This window comes from Opisthocomus hoazin, chromosome 2 (assembly GCF_030867145.1).
Source record: "Opisthocomus hoazin isolate bOpiHoa1 chromosome 2, bOpiHoa1.hap1, whole genome shotgun sequence".
NCBI classification, from domain to species: Eukaryota; Metazoa; Chordata; class Aves; order Opisthocomiformes; family Opisthocomidae; genus Opisthocomus; species Opisthocomus hoazin.
The window spans coordinates 53,997,310-54,014,939 of NC_134415.1; the positions used below are offsets into that span (position 1 = coordinate 53,997,310).

At 38.9% G+C, this 17,630-nt stretch overlaps 1 protein-coding gene across 2 annotated transcripts in view; it reads right to left on the reverse strand.

The window, feature by feature from the left end:
* The window catches only part of CFAP61 (cilia and flagella associated protein 61), a 119,461-nt gene that overhangs the window by 68,749 nt on the left and 33,082 nt on the right, over window positions 1–17,630 (reverse strand). For both annotated transcript variants that reach the window (XM_075413688.1, XM_075413687.1), the window contains exons 13-16: window positions 17,109–17,235; window positions 16,202–16,279; window positions 14,839–15,045; window positions 11,492–11,626 (exon numbers count right to left, since the gene is read on the reverse strand). In XM_075413688.1, the coding sequence (XP_075269803.1) occupies window positions 11,492–11,626; window positions 14,839–15,045; window positions 16,202–16,279; window positions 17,109–17,235 (547 nt within the window). The remainder of the gene's footprint in view (window positions 1–11,491; window positions 11,627–14,838; window positions 15,046–16,201; window positions 16,280–17,108; window positions 17,236–17,630) is intronic.

The window sequence follows — 17,630 nt, forward strand, 5'->3', positions numbered from 1 at the left end:
GTTCACCACACAATGGCCACAACACCAACAGCTGTCATGCTTCAGGAATCACCTTTCTAACAGCTAAGTACACTAAATGGCCCCAGGGAGTAAGGAATTAGGTGGATTGGTCCCATAATACCACCTTATTTTAACAAAATGTCAGGACAAATGACTACATATGTTCCCCAGAGGAGTAATCAGACATCATAATTGATAGGTCAATAGCAAACTCTAACTTATTTTGTATTCAATTTATTAAATAAAATAGCAATCGTTAACTAATGTAAGGCAAAAAGCAGTAATTCCTATTGTTAGAAAAGGCATACAGAGCTGAAGAAAAAATAGCATTTTCTTTGATTATCAGAAAGATTATTTTCCCTCCTTTCCACTCTGATATCTGACAGCCTCCGCCATTGCACCACCTGTCACATTGCTTCCACCTGGGAGGGCAGAGGGCTATCTACGCCTCCAGTTCCAATTGCTGACAAAGGTTGCCGTTCTTGATTAAACCACAGGGGAGAGTTTTTCAAGCAGACAGCCAGTGCCATCCAGTTAGAGGCCTTCAAACTTTGCGTCCATTAAAAATGCTTATGCATTTCTCAGAACGGTCCAGTGAAAACACAAACCCTGCACGTAAATCATGTCTTTCGCTTATGCTCTCACAGCACAGTATGTGCCAGAGTAGGATTAATTTACAGCATTAAAAATTCTCATGTCCTACCCTAAGAAACCAGTGGAAAAAGATACATGAAATAATTCTTTGGTTTTAGCAGACATGCTTGTATGCATGTTTTCCATTGCACTTTCAAACCATGTAAAGCATCATGCATTCATTGTGTGTGCCCGGCTCTCCCATCTGGGTAGCCACTCAGTTTGCATATTGCCTAGGAATGTATTCACTGTACATATACTCAACAATCTAAGACAAGTCAGACAGAGGATTTCAACTTTGACAGAAAAGGAGCAGCGTGATGTTCTGAACTGGGTACTGGGTAAACATATCCTAGTAAAACGTCAGCAGTGTGTCAAAAAGGTGTTACGCTTATTGCTGGAACTCTTCATGCAAAGACTCCATAACACAGCAGAATTTAGACTTGATTTTATTACACACTGAGGACTTGGGCCTTATTCAACTAAACAGACTGAAGTGTTTGCTAAATTTTAAGTATGTTAAAGTGCCCCTGAATTCAGAAGGACTGCTCAGGGTACTACAAGATAAACATGGGACTGACTCATTTGTTCTGTACTCAGCATCTTCACAGATCCTTCATTACTACTGGACACTCAGAGGGACCCTCCCAGTGCTATCGTGGGGGATTCTACGCCTGTCTGCCATGCTTTTGGTTTAATTTAGCATTTGTTACTGAGAAACCTGAGAGATAGTTACTACTGTACAGGATCTACATAATTTGAACTCTGTTACGGTAAAAAAACCATTAGAAGGAGTAAAAATCATTAACAAACCTGTTCCTAGATTAGTGCTGAGGTCAGCAATAGTGGCAGGCAAACAAGGTGAACAAACATAGCTATTTTAATTTCAAGCTCCATTTGAATCACAAGGAAAAAAAAAGAAAAATCAATGTTTACCAAGGAGATATGAACAAAAATTACTGGAAAACGCATGCTTTTTCAGTCTGCATTATTATTTTTTTCTAAATACTAGCTACATTCCAAAACGTCTCATTAGGAATGCCTGTAAACATGTTTTCAAAAGCTGTTTCCAAGCATTCACAGATTTACACAAATACCAGAAAGAGAAGGAAAAGAAAAAAGAAAAAGAAATACCACTGTGAGGAAGACTGCAGCCTTAATCATTTTGTCTTCTTTGCCAAAGAACTCTTCTTTGGTAACCATGGCTTTATAAGACCAGTTTGCACAGATAATACTTAGCCTTTACATATTTTTCATCCATAGACCTCAAAGGTCTTTATGAATGAAGTCAGCATTATTATACCAATCTTCATACAGGTAAATGCTGATCTTCAGCTTCTGGAAAAAGTCTATATATTCATGACCAATCCTATGCCAATCCCTATAACTCCCTATGAAACCAGGGATTTACTGCGAAACTTCAAAAAAGCAGCAAAGGAGAGCAGAGCTGTCATGGAAACCGCTCTGCTGGGATACCTCTCTGGCACTCTCACTGGTTGTGGCAGATGCAGTGAGGACCACCAGCATCCCTGTGTACATTTTTGTGCCGCGCTTCATGGCATTGGTGATTACCCAGCAACAAGGCTCCGCAGCGCAGGGGCTGGGCGGTTCAAGGAGGCAAACTTCCACTTGCGTTTTCCCGGCAGCCCCTCTGTGCTTCCTGGTGGGGGTAAGGGCAGGTCTGCTCTCACTACGCAGCTCTGCTTCTCCACATACCGGCAGTATAAATAGCACCAGCTTCTCTCAATGACGTGCCTTCTCCCAGTGAATGCCATGCATCCATGACAGGTTAACAGTCGTCCTGCCTTCTTAGAAAGGAAGTATAGCTATTAGTTTCTATATTTCCACAATTTGGTGTTTCAGCTTCTCCAGGCAAAACTGCAGGAAAGCCAGACATCCTTTAGATTTGCTGGTGACTGTACAAACAATTCAACCGGTGGTGACTGCCCTGGAAACTGGGCACCCAGGAGCTCCTGCCTCACTGCACTCTTGCAACAGCAACTCTGGAAAAGGATTGTAACCTATACTTTTAAAGCAGACAGATGCTTCAGCCTACTAAGATGGTCATAAAAAGCTAATTGAATAACACTAAAAAACATTCCAAGTAATTTAGAAGTTGAAAACGACCAAAATTAATGGTTTGTACTAAACACATAATTTCTACAATTAATTCTGGTAACTCTCATCTTTAAATAGGTTATTTAAACAAATTTCCAAGACATCTGAACAATGTTGTTTGAATAGCCGACCTAGCTTTCACTGTTAGTCCCGCAATCCTCAATGTCTGAGTGTATCCTTTACCCTGCACTTCCAGCAGGCAGAGGGAGAAGTTCCCAAGTTCAGGTTCAGCAAGTGGGTGCCTCCTGCTTAATCCCTGTCACTACTCTGTGCCAAAATCAGAGTCACTGCGCTCTGCACTCCTGCACAGAGAAGGCTGGAGCCTGGAGGGTTTAAAGAGCATGAGAACTCTTTAAATCCTGCTATTTAGTGGCATAATTATTAACATGCTATGAAGTCATTCCAACTAGGTAAGTAAGTAGACTCCAAATGACACAATTTAAATCAAAGCCATTAAAAATTAATGGAAAAACACTAATTTATTCTAATTGGCTCTGAATGTAAACAGATATGGAAAATACTGTCCTGCATTAGGGCCACGGTCTGAGCAGCCAGCCAAAGAACATCATTAGCTTATACAATGTCTCCTTAATTTCTCAGGTTCATTTTGAAGAGGTTCTTGTGGTATCGGACAGAAATATTTGGAGCATACTGATGCTTAGGTTGAAATGATATCGGTCAGAAATGCTTCGGGACAACACTTGCGCCGGGAGAGTACACATTGATTATACTGTCTTCATGTAGAATAAACAAAATAAAATAAAATTAGGAATTGCCTATAAATGGAAAAATTATATGTAACTGAAAATACTGCTGGCAGTTCCAAACATTAAATTATTTTCTTCCACAATGAATGAAAGGACTTCCTTATGATTTGATTTTAAGCAAGTCCTGCTTCACCTCTCTGGTCCAGCTCTGAAAGGCACTATGAAAAAACCTGAACATCCTTGATGAGATGTAACTGGAAAAAACCTCTCAATGGTGGCTGGCTCAGGAAGGTTTCCCTCCGAGGAGTTCTCTTGAGAGCAGACACCACTGCAATGCATCACAACTACCCCAATACCCATATCAAAACAGCATTGTGTATGTTCTGGAAAGGGAGAAGACAGAAGAATCTCTGTCCACTGTACCTACTCTGCATACAGACTCATGGCAGTAGAAGCAGCATTTTCTAAATGTACTGAATTAATGGAAAAATATAAGACGTGTAAAATTAAAAGCTTTAAAAAATGAAAGGTAAAAAACATCATCATATTTCATACTGAAAATAATGAACACAAGGTAAGTAAATAACAGTATGAGGATACAAGGGGAGATTGATTTGCAGCTTACCATAGTGTCATATTTTAGTCACAGCAGCTGTGGTTCTCCATTTTGTAATAGTGAACATTACTTTTCTGTGGAAAAAATATCTATGCCCTCCTTACCAGCTGGAATTATGCTACTTCCAAAGTCAATCTACAAAATGCTTTGAAAAAGCTTTAAAACAAATCTGACCTGTTTTTAAGCAGAAATGACTATTTTAGTTTGCTGCAAATGTCATTAACACCTGTATAGTACTGACACCATGCTTTCAAAATAAAGATAGGTCATCTTACTTTTAATTTCACACATGCACATAAGTGGTAAACATTCAGAGCATTCCTGTTAATGATGCCATCTGGTGCTTCCCATAATTGTGTAATATTCAGCCTTCCAAACAAGATGTAATGGCAGCAACACACAAAACCCACTGACATTTACAGTAAGGAAATTTATTATCAGCCATCAGTTCAGAATGACTGTGTTTGCATGACTACTGGTGCTATAAAATCGTCACCTTTACCAACCAAGTGGAGGTACAATAAATAATGGATTTTAATCCATGCACATACTACAAAAGCATTAAAAATTCATTACTCCAACACAATAGCAACTTAAGCAACAGTTACTGCTTTAAAAATTAATACTACTTTCCCAGTTAAATGAAAACTACACACAGCAAGCCTTTGCTTGTAATACCCATGTGTTCATACACAAAGTATAACACATAGGAACGCTTCTGGTTTAACTTTGATACACAAACCTTGATATTTAAAAGGCAAGGAATTCTTTTGCCCATACTGTCTGGGCTCTCTCTGTTATATTTAGCCTCTGTTACTTCAGAAGAGACTTAATGATTAAAAAATATCCATCAAAAACCTTTTGCGTTTTAGCCACTTTCAGTATACTCCGGTGCCTCAACTGAATTCAGACAGAACTGAAACCGAACCAAAGTGAAACCTCCTGTTACTACAGATTTTCTACAAAGACAGAATACACTTTGCTGTAAGGCAGACAGCTATGAAGTAAAATAGCACCAACAGTTTTTCTTAACCACTCTTACTAACTCAATGCAGTTTCAACTGTTATGGAGTACAGTTGGAGAGAAGACACCTACAGAAGCATGGGTAACTATTTGTGTGGTAATGCATACAGACCACGATGGGGAAAGGATACTTCCCAGTAACTGCAGCTCCATGAGCTTCGTTGACATGTGCTCTTACACACATTTGTAATTCAGGTGAGCGTGCACTCCAAAGCAAAGGTTTGTTGCTTTATAGTACTTGTGTCTGTACCTGTCCACCTTGACATTTCTCTTTGGATGCATAAGGCAGAAATTCAGAACAGATAGTTCTATTGTACACAGCCTTTCCCCCCACATTTTAAGATCTGCCTATTTTAACTCCTCATTTTTGTTGTCTTTTAAATGCAACTGAACCAAGTTTTTCTAGCTGCACTCTCTAGACTAGCCGGGACTTGAAGCCATGTGTTGCAAACACCCCTTCTTTTTCCTCTGCTTTCCTCCACCTTGACAGCAAGGTGTTAATGATGTATATAAATTCTGAGTCCTTTCTATTCCTCTTCCTTGATAGGTCAAGGTAATGGATTATGCTCCGCGTGGGCTGCTGATCTGAAACATTCAAGATCCTGTTCAATTTTTTCCAATAAGAAGCATCATGGAAGGTGTAGTCAGTTATGTTCCAAGTACACAGAGACACTAACATACAAGTAAAGAGTTAGGGCAACTTCTAATTAGTTGGCCTAAACATAAGAAAGTAGAAACTACAGAGAGTTAAATGCTTCCAGAGTTTGCTGGGAGCAACACTAACATCTAGAGAAGAGTTTCCTACACGAACACTCCAATATATCTGTTTTTATTTTCCTTCTTAAATAAGCTGCCCCAAAAGCAAAAATTTCTGTCAAGCTTCAAAATATTTTAGATTTGTTTTCAGTTTTTACAGGACATATTTTATTCTATTTTAAAGTCCTGTAACTTTACAGTGGACATAAAAAAAGCTCATTTAATAGAGAATCCCATTTGAGTATCTTTTGCAATACAAAGAATATGTATGAATATACATCTCAATGGAACAAGTCATAAGATTACTCTAAAAAGAATGATGTATTATTTAAAAATATTTTATAAATCTGAAGTATTTTCTCACATTTTACCTTTTTTCTAGAATTATTTTAAACTGCTTTCAGGCCATTTATTCATAGCACTTGCCATAAGCATCAGCATGGAACCAAGTACACACACAAAAATACATGTATACTGGCACTGAAAACTACTATTAAGTAGCAGAGCCTTGTATTCCAATTTCTTCTTGAATCTTGTAGCAACATTTACCATTTCCTTCTGTGGTTAAGCTTCCATTTTTCCCAGACTACAAACAGAAGGGCAAGTTTACAGCCGTTTCTCCTATTGTGACCTCGAACGGCTTCACGTGGTAGTGTAGAACTACACAAAGACAATCTAACAATATGGACAACAGGCCTGCTTTTCTTAACTTCTCGTTTTTGCAGACCCCTTCTAGGTGGTGTGGAGAGTCATGGAGTCCACAGACTACAGGTCTGGAAAACAGTCCACGCCACTGACAATGCGACAGCAAAAGCTCCATGTATGGGTTTCTGCAATGCTGTAATAATTGTTCTGTCTTCTTTTTATATGAGCTGTAGCAGAAAAAACAAATTCTTAACTGTGCAATAAAACCTGACAGATCAAATGTAACCACGAAATAATAAAAAAGAATTATAATAAACCAAATAACATGAATAATAACGAAAGGGCAGAAACAAGAAAATAATTCAACAGATGTGTGACATTTTTGTTCTTCATTGTGGATCAGTTATTCTTGTTAATTATATCACCTATTCTCCCCTTTTATTGATAATTACATGAAGCAGATGGATAACAGAATGCTCCCAGATGGTGAGAAAGCAAACAAGTTTATAAATTGTTTATTTATGAAGATATCACTAAAAATTATTTAATTATCTATAGTTTTCTATTCCACCAATAATTACATGCACCGTAAAGGCCAGCAGCACTTTATAAGATACTTAGTATTCTGTTGTAACCAACTGTTTTTTAACGTAACATGACTGAAATGACTGACAGATGTGCAAAACACAATAATAATCTAATCTGTTTTAACACTGTGGGAATTAAGATTTTGAATCTTTGGATCTTCTGCCAATTGGCACTTCAGTACTGGTTACTGACTCAGAATACAAAAATCAGAGATTTCCTTTTGATTTGGAACAGCTGTAGAAAGTGTTAGATCTAATGAGCAGACAGGAGCCTTTTCAGGTCTGTGTCATGAAACCCTAGAGCATGGCAGATGTATGGCCTGATGCAATTTTTAGCTAATATGTGGAACCTCCGATATGCTTGTTGCAGAAGCAAAGGCTGAACAGGCATCCTGAAGTCTGGGCATTTCCAGGACTAGATGCAGCTAAGATCGTTAGCATCTGTGCCATTCCAGAGGGCTGAAATGAGAGACAAGAGAGTTTAATGCCTCCCCCTCTGTGCCTTCTCAGTCAATCCTCACCTGATTTATCCAAATCTCTTCAGTAGAGCAATGGGAGATAAGAATTTTGTAGGAACAGACACAGAAAATCAGCAGCAAAATATATTTGCCATCTCAAAGAGTAGCGTCTGTCATTAGCGATTGTTATAGGAAGGTATCACTACGATCATATGAATTTGCAGCCCTTTAGGAAATGGAGGGCCGCTGCTTGGGAAGTGACAGGTCTTCTGATGCAGAGATGAAGAAGCACAGAGTTGTGTTTTAAGAGACAGAGTGAAAAAACTTGTGGTTGCCTCAAAATCTATGCAAAGCTTCAATAAAAAGGCCAGGCAACAAAGCGAAGTAATGTGTAGAGTTCCTAAACTCTGTACTTTTTGGAGTCATAGTCATTTTAATGATAAGCAAAGAGGCAACACAAAGCAAAAGCCTGTCTCAAACTAGAAACGATATTGAGCCAAGGGAATATCACAAGGACACAGGGAGAACAGGGTGATTGGAAAACTGCAGTTAAATATTCACTCAGGTAATGGTAAGTTATGTTTTTATATGATAAATTTCTGGATTTTAAATCTCTCCACCTCACACCTAGTTCTCCCAGAGAGACTACAGGAAAAAGGACCTATGCTTTCTTAGACACCACAAAACGCAGCTCATGCTGCCTGCTAGAAGCAGGAGCGAGCAGGCGAGGAACCCATGGCAGGGCAGCGCATGGGGTTTCCACCTTTTTGATTTTTGCAGACACTGCAGTAGAATAGAGAGATTTCACAGAGGGACAATGAGAACAAGTTACCACAGACTTCACATTTCTGGTGCTCATCTGTCTGTAACAAACAATCCAGGCCTGCAGGAAAACCACCTCTCCAGCACAGCCAAGATCCATCTGGACCAGCAACGCATGGGAATTAGCGGAGGGCAAAGCTTTTCTGATTTAGATTGCTGCTTTCGCTTCTGGCTTTGAAGTAAGGAAACGGGAAAGAGTCCTTGTGGGTCCTGGCTGAGTTGTCTGTACTGGGTCAATATAAATGAGTGAATCTCTTCATGCTCACAAGCAGGCTGGAACGTATTAAAGAGATACACAAACTGATTGAGCTCCAGGGCTCCCGCTGCGCGCTCTCTCTAAGATACTAAGCCACTAATGGCCTACAGAGATATATATGCACAAATCAAGAGCTGTGCTTAGACACTGAATGGCTGAACTGCTAAGCCCCAAGCTGTTTCTGCTGAAAAGTAAATTTTGCAGCAAGAAAAGGAGAGAGAGAGCTCAAAAAAGGCTGGAACAAGAGGAAGGCAGAAAACTGAAAAAGCAGTAGACGCGAAGCAGGTGTTGATGGCTAGATATCAAGAGGCACCTTGCAGGTATCAAAGCAAGAATTTCATTACAGTTATCTCCACCACAAGCAATAGATACTCAAGCAATTAATTAGGACGGGCAGTCAAATGCAAATTTTACTTTTCTGAAACTGACCTGCATTTACAATCTTTGTATTGTAGTTCTGTGAAAACAATCCTGCCATCATTGCAGAGCTATCTAAAACAAGAATTACAACGATAACCCTTCCTCCAGCTTTCAGGAACAAAGTGGGCACAGGTTTATGTCAGAAAGAAGCGCGTCTTAATATCAGAAGGCAAAGCCCCCTCAGCTAAAGTAAGCTGGGTGAGCTGCAATAGAGAAGTGTAATAAAGAGACTAGGAGCAGTCTCAATTACTTGGAATCCCTGCTTGCCCAAAGCTTTTAAGATCCTGCAAGATCCTGTCCCCATCTTGTTTAAAACCCCGTAACAAAGATGATAACAGACATTTTCTCCTTACTGCTGTCCAGGTGCTTGCCTCGGACAACTTCCCACTAACTCCTACTCCAGCCTCTTTGCCTGCCTTTCACTTTTCTCCCTCTCTTCTCCATGCTTTCCTTACAACATTGTTTTTCCATTTCCCTTTTACCTCACCTCCTAGCCTGCTAGCATCTTCTACAACTAAAATGCATCTCACCTTGTCTCTCAGTGTTTTTAAAGGTGACATTTCTCAGTATTTCCATTTTGCAGAGCTGTCACATTTAACTCCTTGGTGGGATATTTTGCTCTTTGCAACATGGATTGTGTCTTTGTGTTGGCAGATGAAGTATAATAACTATGTGCCTACTGAAATTTGATTATACTAATTTTATAAAACAGACCTCACTTTATATACAACTTAAATGCAGGATTTTGCAGGGAAGAGAAAGCTTATCATTGGGGATAAATCTTTTCTGAAACATTACAGCAGAGAGAGGGCAAATGCCTTAAGCCTGGGTACTACCAGAGCTAACAAATCATCTAAGATCTGAAAGCAGCACCAGCTTCTTACTTTCACGAGTACATTCAGTCCCCTGTGCTAGGTAACCTCTCAAATTATAAAGCTTTCCCAATGTATGGTGGCCAAAGGTCATTTCATTCACTCAACAGAAGAGTCAATTTAGCTTTGTATGGTTTCAAATTCTTGGTATTTCAAAAAACTACAGGCAGCAGCAGTGGACTAGCTTTATCCTCAAGTTACCACCTAGGGATCAACCCCAGATGTCTGTTTTGATAGAACACAGTCTGTCAAAAATCTATAATTAATGCTGGTGCATACGCATGGATACTTATACAGTGGCTAGACTTTTTCTTTTTCAGCGAAACTTTGTTAGTAAACATCTTGCACATTTTCTTAAATAGAAATTCATTAAACTTTCGAGATTTTAAACAATTAACTCACTACCTGCAACTCTCAGAAATCCTCAGCAAGAACCTGGGCATGGAACAGATAACAGATTTGCAAATCTCTCAGACACAGGAAGCCTGTGATTTTCCAGCTCCAACAAGAACACTAAGATGATCTCTTCTAGTAAGAGAGCAACAGTTCATTTTAAAGATAAAACAGGAAGTGGTTTAAAGAAAAGTGTGAGACAGTTTATTCTGCAGAGAAGACGAAGGCAGGGGTGTGCACATTGAGGGAAGACTGTTCAACAAAGCCCAACTCACATCAATGGCCTCAGCCATGTTCTGGATTTTGCTTTGCCAACTGCTGCCTAATTAAGAGTTTTGCATGCCAAAAATTACTGACTAACTGTGAAAAGGACAGCACTAAAAAATATTACATGAGAGCCCATTTCAGCCAACTGGAAGTTAGTAGACACACATATAGCTCTCTAATCATGTTTCTTTAGGAAATTACAGCTACCGACAGAGTATCCATTTTGTTTTTCCTAATATTTCAGCTTTGCTAGTTACTCTTGTAAGGAACTGTCTTCACATCAAATTTTAGTTACTTAAAAATGCAAGTCAGAATAAAGTGTAAGTTATGTGACAAATAAAATTTTAAGAAACTTTTAATTTAGAACCTCCGGACTGCATGAGTGTTATGCAAGTAAGAACTGTTTGGTAGTGAAAACAACCTTATCCTTTGCTGTTAAATTATTCCTTATATTTTGAAGTGTGCTTTGAGGGTGTCTTGTGTATGGAAGAAACCTGACTTCGGCACTGAAAAATAAAGTTAACTTAAGCTATTTCTACGGAAATAGTCAGAAGCATGACATTTTCTCGCAGAGCATAATACCTAGAAAAACCAGGAAGAAGAGCTAAACACTAAGTACATTTAAAATGTGTTGGGAGATTGAAAGTAACGCCATGAAAAAATACTATTAAAATGTACGCATTTAGTAAGTAAGCACTATAGTTCAGTGACTGCTGTTCATAATGTGCTTGAAATTCAAGCTTAGAAGAAGCTACGGTCATGCAGAAGCAAAGCTGGGATTGTAAGGGTATGGACACCATGTTCAATGTAATTAAGAAGCAACCTATCAACACTAAGATGGTAATGCCATCCCATCTGCCAAACCCTGCATTAGCTGGCACTATGCCTCTTTGCCTGCTGCTGCTTCTGTTACCCACCTGATCCTTAGAGACCTGCTCTGATGGAGCGTTTATGCCAAGCTCTTCCAGAGGATAGACAATCTGTCGTCTTGGTCGCACGGGAACCATGTAATGAAGGGCAGATGTCAGGGAATGGGCACAGGGATTCTGAAACTGAAAGACAGCGATCTATATTTCAGCAGAGAGAATGTCAGAACAGTGTATCACAGATGTCTGTTGTATGGCTTTGCAAATACAAAATTCTTAGCTCTGTTGGCTAAATCTGAGAGAAAAATCTGCAAATAAACAAACATACTCAGAGCAGAGGAATGAATTGCAGATAATTCCTGACACTAATGAAGATAATTATGAGAGTAATTACATTACTATCTCTGTGGGAATGACAGATAAACAAGTGGTTTGGTTTATGGGATTTTTCAGCACAAGTATTTTCCCCAGGAGGATATTTTTCTCCACAGTGATCATGAATCAGCTTGATTTGACCTCATTAAGCTATGTTATCTGCTTACTGCTAACCTTTGCTTGTTTGGCAAAGAATGGTTATGAATTTATATAGAAATTCTATACCGACTAAAATGTCAATTTCATCCAAGTGATAAATGTTAATAAACTGGCATAAACTTGAAGTGAACAAAACCCCTAATGCTAATGTGAATAGCATGGATCATTAGAAATAGCTGTATTCCATTTATTACAGCATGACTGGCTCTGTCATAACTTATGACATGAAAAGGAAGAAAAAAATAATTACAGGAAATACAGAATGAACATTAATGCAAACTAAATTACACTGAAGTACCATTCCATCTACAAATACTGAAGAAACTTTGTGTTACTATGTTGAGAACTGAGTAAAATACCACATTTACCACTTATTAGAAAGCAATGATAAGCTAAAGTAACTTAAAGGAACTCTGTAGCCTGAAAACAGACCAAACTGGAATCATTAGTAAGATTTAACTTTTCTCTTCCATCCACTGCCATTAAACTGCATTTTTTTATGTGCCTCTTAAGAATGTGAGAATCTAATGCTACACAAGGACACTGGTTCCTCAAGAGAACACTTCACAAAACTCCACAAAAGCGTACACTGGAGAAGAAAGAAAAAACATCCTTCCGAAAATGTACCAAAGCCTAACCTGTCAAAATCCTATGTTAAAAATGGTGGCAATTTCAAAAAACACCTAAGTTACTGAGGATCGAATTCATCTCAGTCACCATCTAAAAGCTAGATGCTTACTTTAGCTAGCCATGCAGACACCCTCCAAGAGTTAGAGAGATGCATGTCTCCAGAGGGCAATTCTTTCCATCCTAAGATAGATAGTTATGATCGATGGACGAATTGCCCTCTGGATGCACCGTGTTTTCTCCATTAATGCTGGCAGGAGCCTAGGTGATTAGGCTGGGCCAGATAGTGGCTTTAGATGGCTACACATCAAGGAGCTGACATGTTTGAAAATTTTACCTTGTGTTCAATTTCTGACATGAGACTGATGACAAGAAAGAATCTTTTATTTTGCTTCCACAAATTATGTGCTTGGAAATGGATTTTCTCACATAGCCTTAGGTTCTTATAGCTCTCCTGTGGCATTTGCAGAAACACAAGTCACATTTTCAACAACAATAAGGTGCCTAGGTCCCACTGACTTTTGAAGAAACACAGTCTAGAGTACCTAAATCACTTCTGAAGAGTTCTTACAAACCATCTGGATGTGGTTTTAGTATTGTTCCCTTGCATTTACTCGTGCTGCATTATGCCCAGTGACATCATTCCTTTTTTCTTCTCTGCCCTCCACTTTGTTCTGAATCTAAACAAATACTGGTACCTCTCAAAATTCATTATGCAGCTGAGTGGCAGTATGTGGCACAGTACAAGGTGAACAAGTTCTATTATTAAACTATGACAGGAAATACAAATCATTGTTAAATATAAAGATACTATAATGTGTTTTATATCTTGTGTTTTAAACCCTGATCGGTAACTGATTTGCAAGTGACAAAGCTCTGGAGCCCTCAGCACAAGAAGGACATGGAACTGTTGGAGCGGGTCCAAAGGAGGGCTACAAAAATGATCCGAGGGCTGGAGCACCTCTCCTGTGAGGACAGGCTGAGAGAGTTGGGCTTGTTCAGCCTGGAGAAGAGAAGGCTGCGGGGAGACCTGATTGCAGCCTTTCAGTACTTAAACGGGGCATATAGGAAAGATGGGGACAATCTTTTTAGTAGAGACAGCAGTGACAGGACGAGGGGTAATGGTTTTAAACTAAAACAGGGTAGGTTTAGGCTAGATATAAGGAAGAAATTCTTTACAATGAGGGTAGTGAAACACTGGAACGGGTTGCCCAGAGAGGTAGTGGAGGCCCCATCCCTGGAAACATTCAAGACCAGGTTGGACAGGGCTCTGAGCAACCTGATCTAGTCAGTGGTGTCCCTGCTCGCTGCGGGGGGGTTGGACTAGATGACCTCTAGGGGTCCCTTCCAACCCAAAACTTTCTATGATTCTATACCAGGTGTATTAGCATGCTAAAAGCAATAAAATAAAAACTATTCTGTTGGTCTCCTCAGTTGATGAGTTGTGACTTTCTTGTTTCTTCACCTCTACATCCAGCACAAGGGCAAGAAATGAAGTCAAACCCAAACTACAGCTTACAACTCAGACACAGGGTCCTAACTCAGGCAGGAGTGGAAATACTGAATGCTTGCTACTTCATCCTAGAACCGCTCTATTGTGAATGGAGAGGAAAGGACAGAAAGTTGACTCTCAGAACTACAGCATGTTTATAGAGTGGTCTGACACAAGGCAACAGCAGAACACAAACGTACAGGGGTAAGAAGCAGATATACGTCTCAGAAACAAGTGAAGAGGTAGCAAACAAACTATTTCTCTACTGTGCTGCTCCCAGGGCAACATACTAATGTGTGTAACAAGACATCTAAATACATTTAGAGAACAATTGCCCTAGGGTTCTCTAAATTCAATTAAGAAACAGATATTTGTGAAGAGTGACTCAGCTGAGAAGGAGCCACCCCCCAGGAAGGGCTTCTCTCTCTTCACAGACTGCATAAACAGACAATGCCAAGTACAATTCTAATTTCTGCTCCTCCCCACACTGCCTGAAGATACCAGGTAAGTCTGGACTCACATGCGCTACTGAGCACGTTACAGACTAACCCTACTATGCAACAGCTATGTCCAAGGAGTGCATATTATATCATGCAAGAAGACAAGCAAGTACAATTTGCTGCAGGTTACTAAGAAAATTCCTGTTTACAGTCATTCACAGAAACAAAGACAAAAATCAAGTGAGCAAAGGTAACAATATTTAATATATAAAAAAAAAAAAAAAAGAAAAAAACTTTCTTCTTACCTCACCTTCTATATACTGTGGATAAATAGTATAGTAAAGACAAGATTTGTGGGCCAAGCGAAGAATCTCCTTTAGAAAGTGTTTTGTATAGTGACGAAATATGGGACTTAAGACAAAGTGGTACAGATGTCCATGTTCCTCTTCCTGGTGGTGATTAAAATGAATAAAATCTTCAATGTTGTAATGTGATCGAATATACTCAATATCCTGGAAAATAAGAATTTGGAAATCAGCTACATTTACAATATTTTAGCAAGTGACAATGAGCTGCTTTCTGTGAATTAAAGAACTGAATCTGAACAGTGAAATTAAGTCCCTTTGAGATTTATACTCAATAAAAGCACACTGACTGATCACATTTTTCTTGAAAATCTTTTCACTGTAGCAAAATCTATTCTTGCAGTTTGCCCACCTTTATTTACAGGGATTCGACCCATTCACAACAATGTCTGATACAGGTTAACAGATATTTGTGGAGGAAAAAAACCAACCAAACAACTCTGTTTTGCTGAGTTCAAGACAGAGAAGCCTAGACTGTCCTCTCACAAAACTTAAACTGAAAAAGGGGAATGTCCAGATAAGAGCTGTGTAAGAACTCTCCCCCAACAAGTCTTCACTGTTGAAGTGATAAACTGAGATTTTTACACATTTATACACTTAAGAGAAATTGCTATATCCTCTTATCTCAATGCTCTTAATGTAATTAATATTTCTGAAAATAGGAGTGACTACTCTGTATTTTAAAAGCCGAGCATTACAGCTGTTGAACAATGTAAAATCTACTTTCCAGTAACAGCAGAATGCCACAAAAGTAAGCCTTAAGGAATGTTTACTTTTCAAGAATAATGTGCAACATTGTCTCTTTTTTGTACTCCATTAGAGCATATGCTTTTTATTTGTTTTGAAGTTCAGTGTGTGATTCATAATCACTCACAATCTACTGTTGGGGAAAAAAGGTAAGAAAGCAAATCTAGAAGGAAAACTACTACTATTTGCAGTATGCATGGCAAAACTGCTTACTGAATTCAGAAATCAGGAGACAAAAAAGTCATTACAAACATATTTAGACACAGAATGGCTTCGTGTTAAAGAATCAACATGAGATGTAGGAGGCATACTTTCAGAGTGCATCAGCAGCTTCTTGCAATTAACAGAATAGGGTTTTTTCATCTGTGTGTCAATCATCGTCTACGGGAAGGGAAATAATAGTCTACACAGTCAGGAAAGAGAGAAAGTTTACAGAAGTAGTATCTTTTACATAGACTTTCTGCTAGGTAAATGTATAGTGTCAAGCATGAAACTCAGCCTTTAGTATTGAGGGCTAAGCATTACATTTTTCATACAACACAGAAACAGAATTTACCATTTCATCTCTAATGACAGAAACGCCAACTATTTGATCCAAAACTTCTGCTATGAAAGCCTGTACTGGGGTCCCATCCTGCAAGGCAAGAGCAACACATGCACATTTCCTACTTCATTAGTAGACTTTCTTTTTAACTGTAACTGTGTATTTCACCATATGATTACAGCTAAAATACTTTCCTCCCAGCATACATTGAACACACTACCTCAATTTAACCACTCTTCCTTAACGCAAGGTATAATGTTTAAATAGGGTATGTGGCCGGACTCTTGACCATACAGAACTTTACTGAACTAAAGTTTCAGTTAGGATCTAGCTGCTACATGAGTGCTATAGGCTCAGCCGCTAATTTAGTCCCGGATAAGTTCTGATCTTATGAAAGAATATTAAAACAGATACTCTCCATCAATAGTTGTATAAAATGGATTTCCCTACAGCTGTATGACTGGTAATGACAGTGATTGGGGTTTTGTCTATGGAGCATTTTCTATCATACAACAAAAATGCAGATGTTCCCTACTGTCCGATAGGCATATGTCTGGCCACATTATGGGAAGGGGAAAGAGCCCCCATCATGTGATAAAACACATGTACATATTCATCACACAACAAGACGTGCAGGCGAGAAAAAGCAACAATACAAATCAGACTGTGGGTGGCCAAAAACATGCATCTAACCTGCTTCTGTCCCTTCATTTGGGGAGTCTCCAAAGGAGAGGGTAGTTGGTATAGGCCACAGGTTGGATTAACTATCAAGTCAGGCTGAATACAGCCTATACTGGCTGTTTGTACTGACTTGAGTACCTATACGCTCTCTATATAGTATAATAGTTTAATGTAGTAAATTCTGGATGTATTTACTAGTATTTATCCACTCATAAGTATATTTGCAATAAATACTCACTGCATCCCTGCGAGCCAGAGTAAATATCTTTAAGTCATTCAATATACTTTCTTTCAAGCTAAGGGTTTTAATAAGCATTTTGACACCAAGTATGTCATTGGTTGTTGCTCTTCGTACATTGAGTGACCTACAAAAAAAAAAGAAAAAGAGAGGAAAAGGTCAATTTGTGACAAATTAAAGACAGTTCGCATGCTTAAGACAACATGCCCTCCACAAGCACCAAACACATCTTTTAGAAGTTGAAATTGATTGCTATATGACTATTGTTCGAAATGCATGATAAAATAAGGGATCACACAACATCTACCTAAGACAACTCCAGAATGCTGCTTTAACTGCTACTAAACACTCAGTCTTTATGCACCTACAGTCCAATCCCACAAAGCAATGACTAGCTGTAACCACAGATACCACCTAATCTTCATGTGAGTAAGAGCCAGCAGAGAAAGGAGGTAAAGATTCTTTCTAAAAGAAAACTGAATCCGTAACTACACACTGACATACATGGGAAAAAAAGAAAGA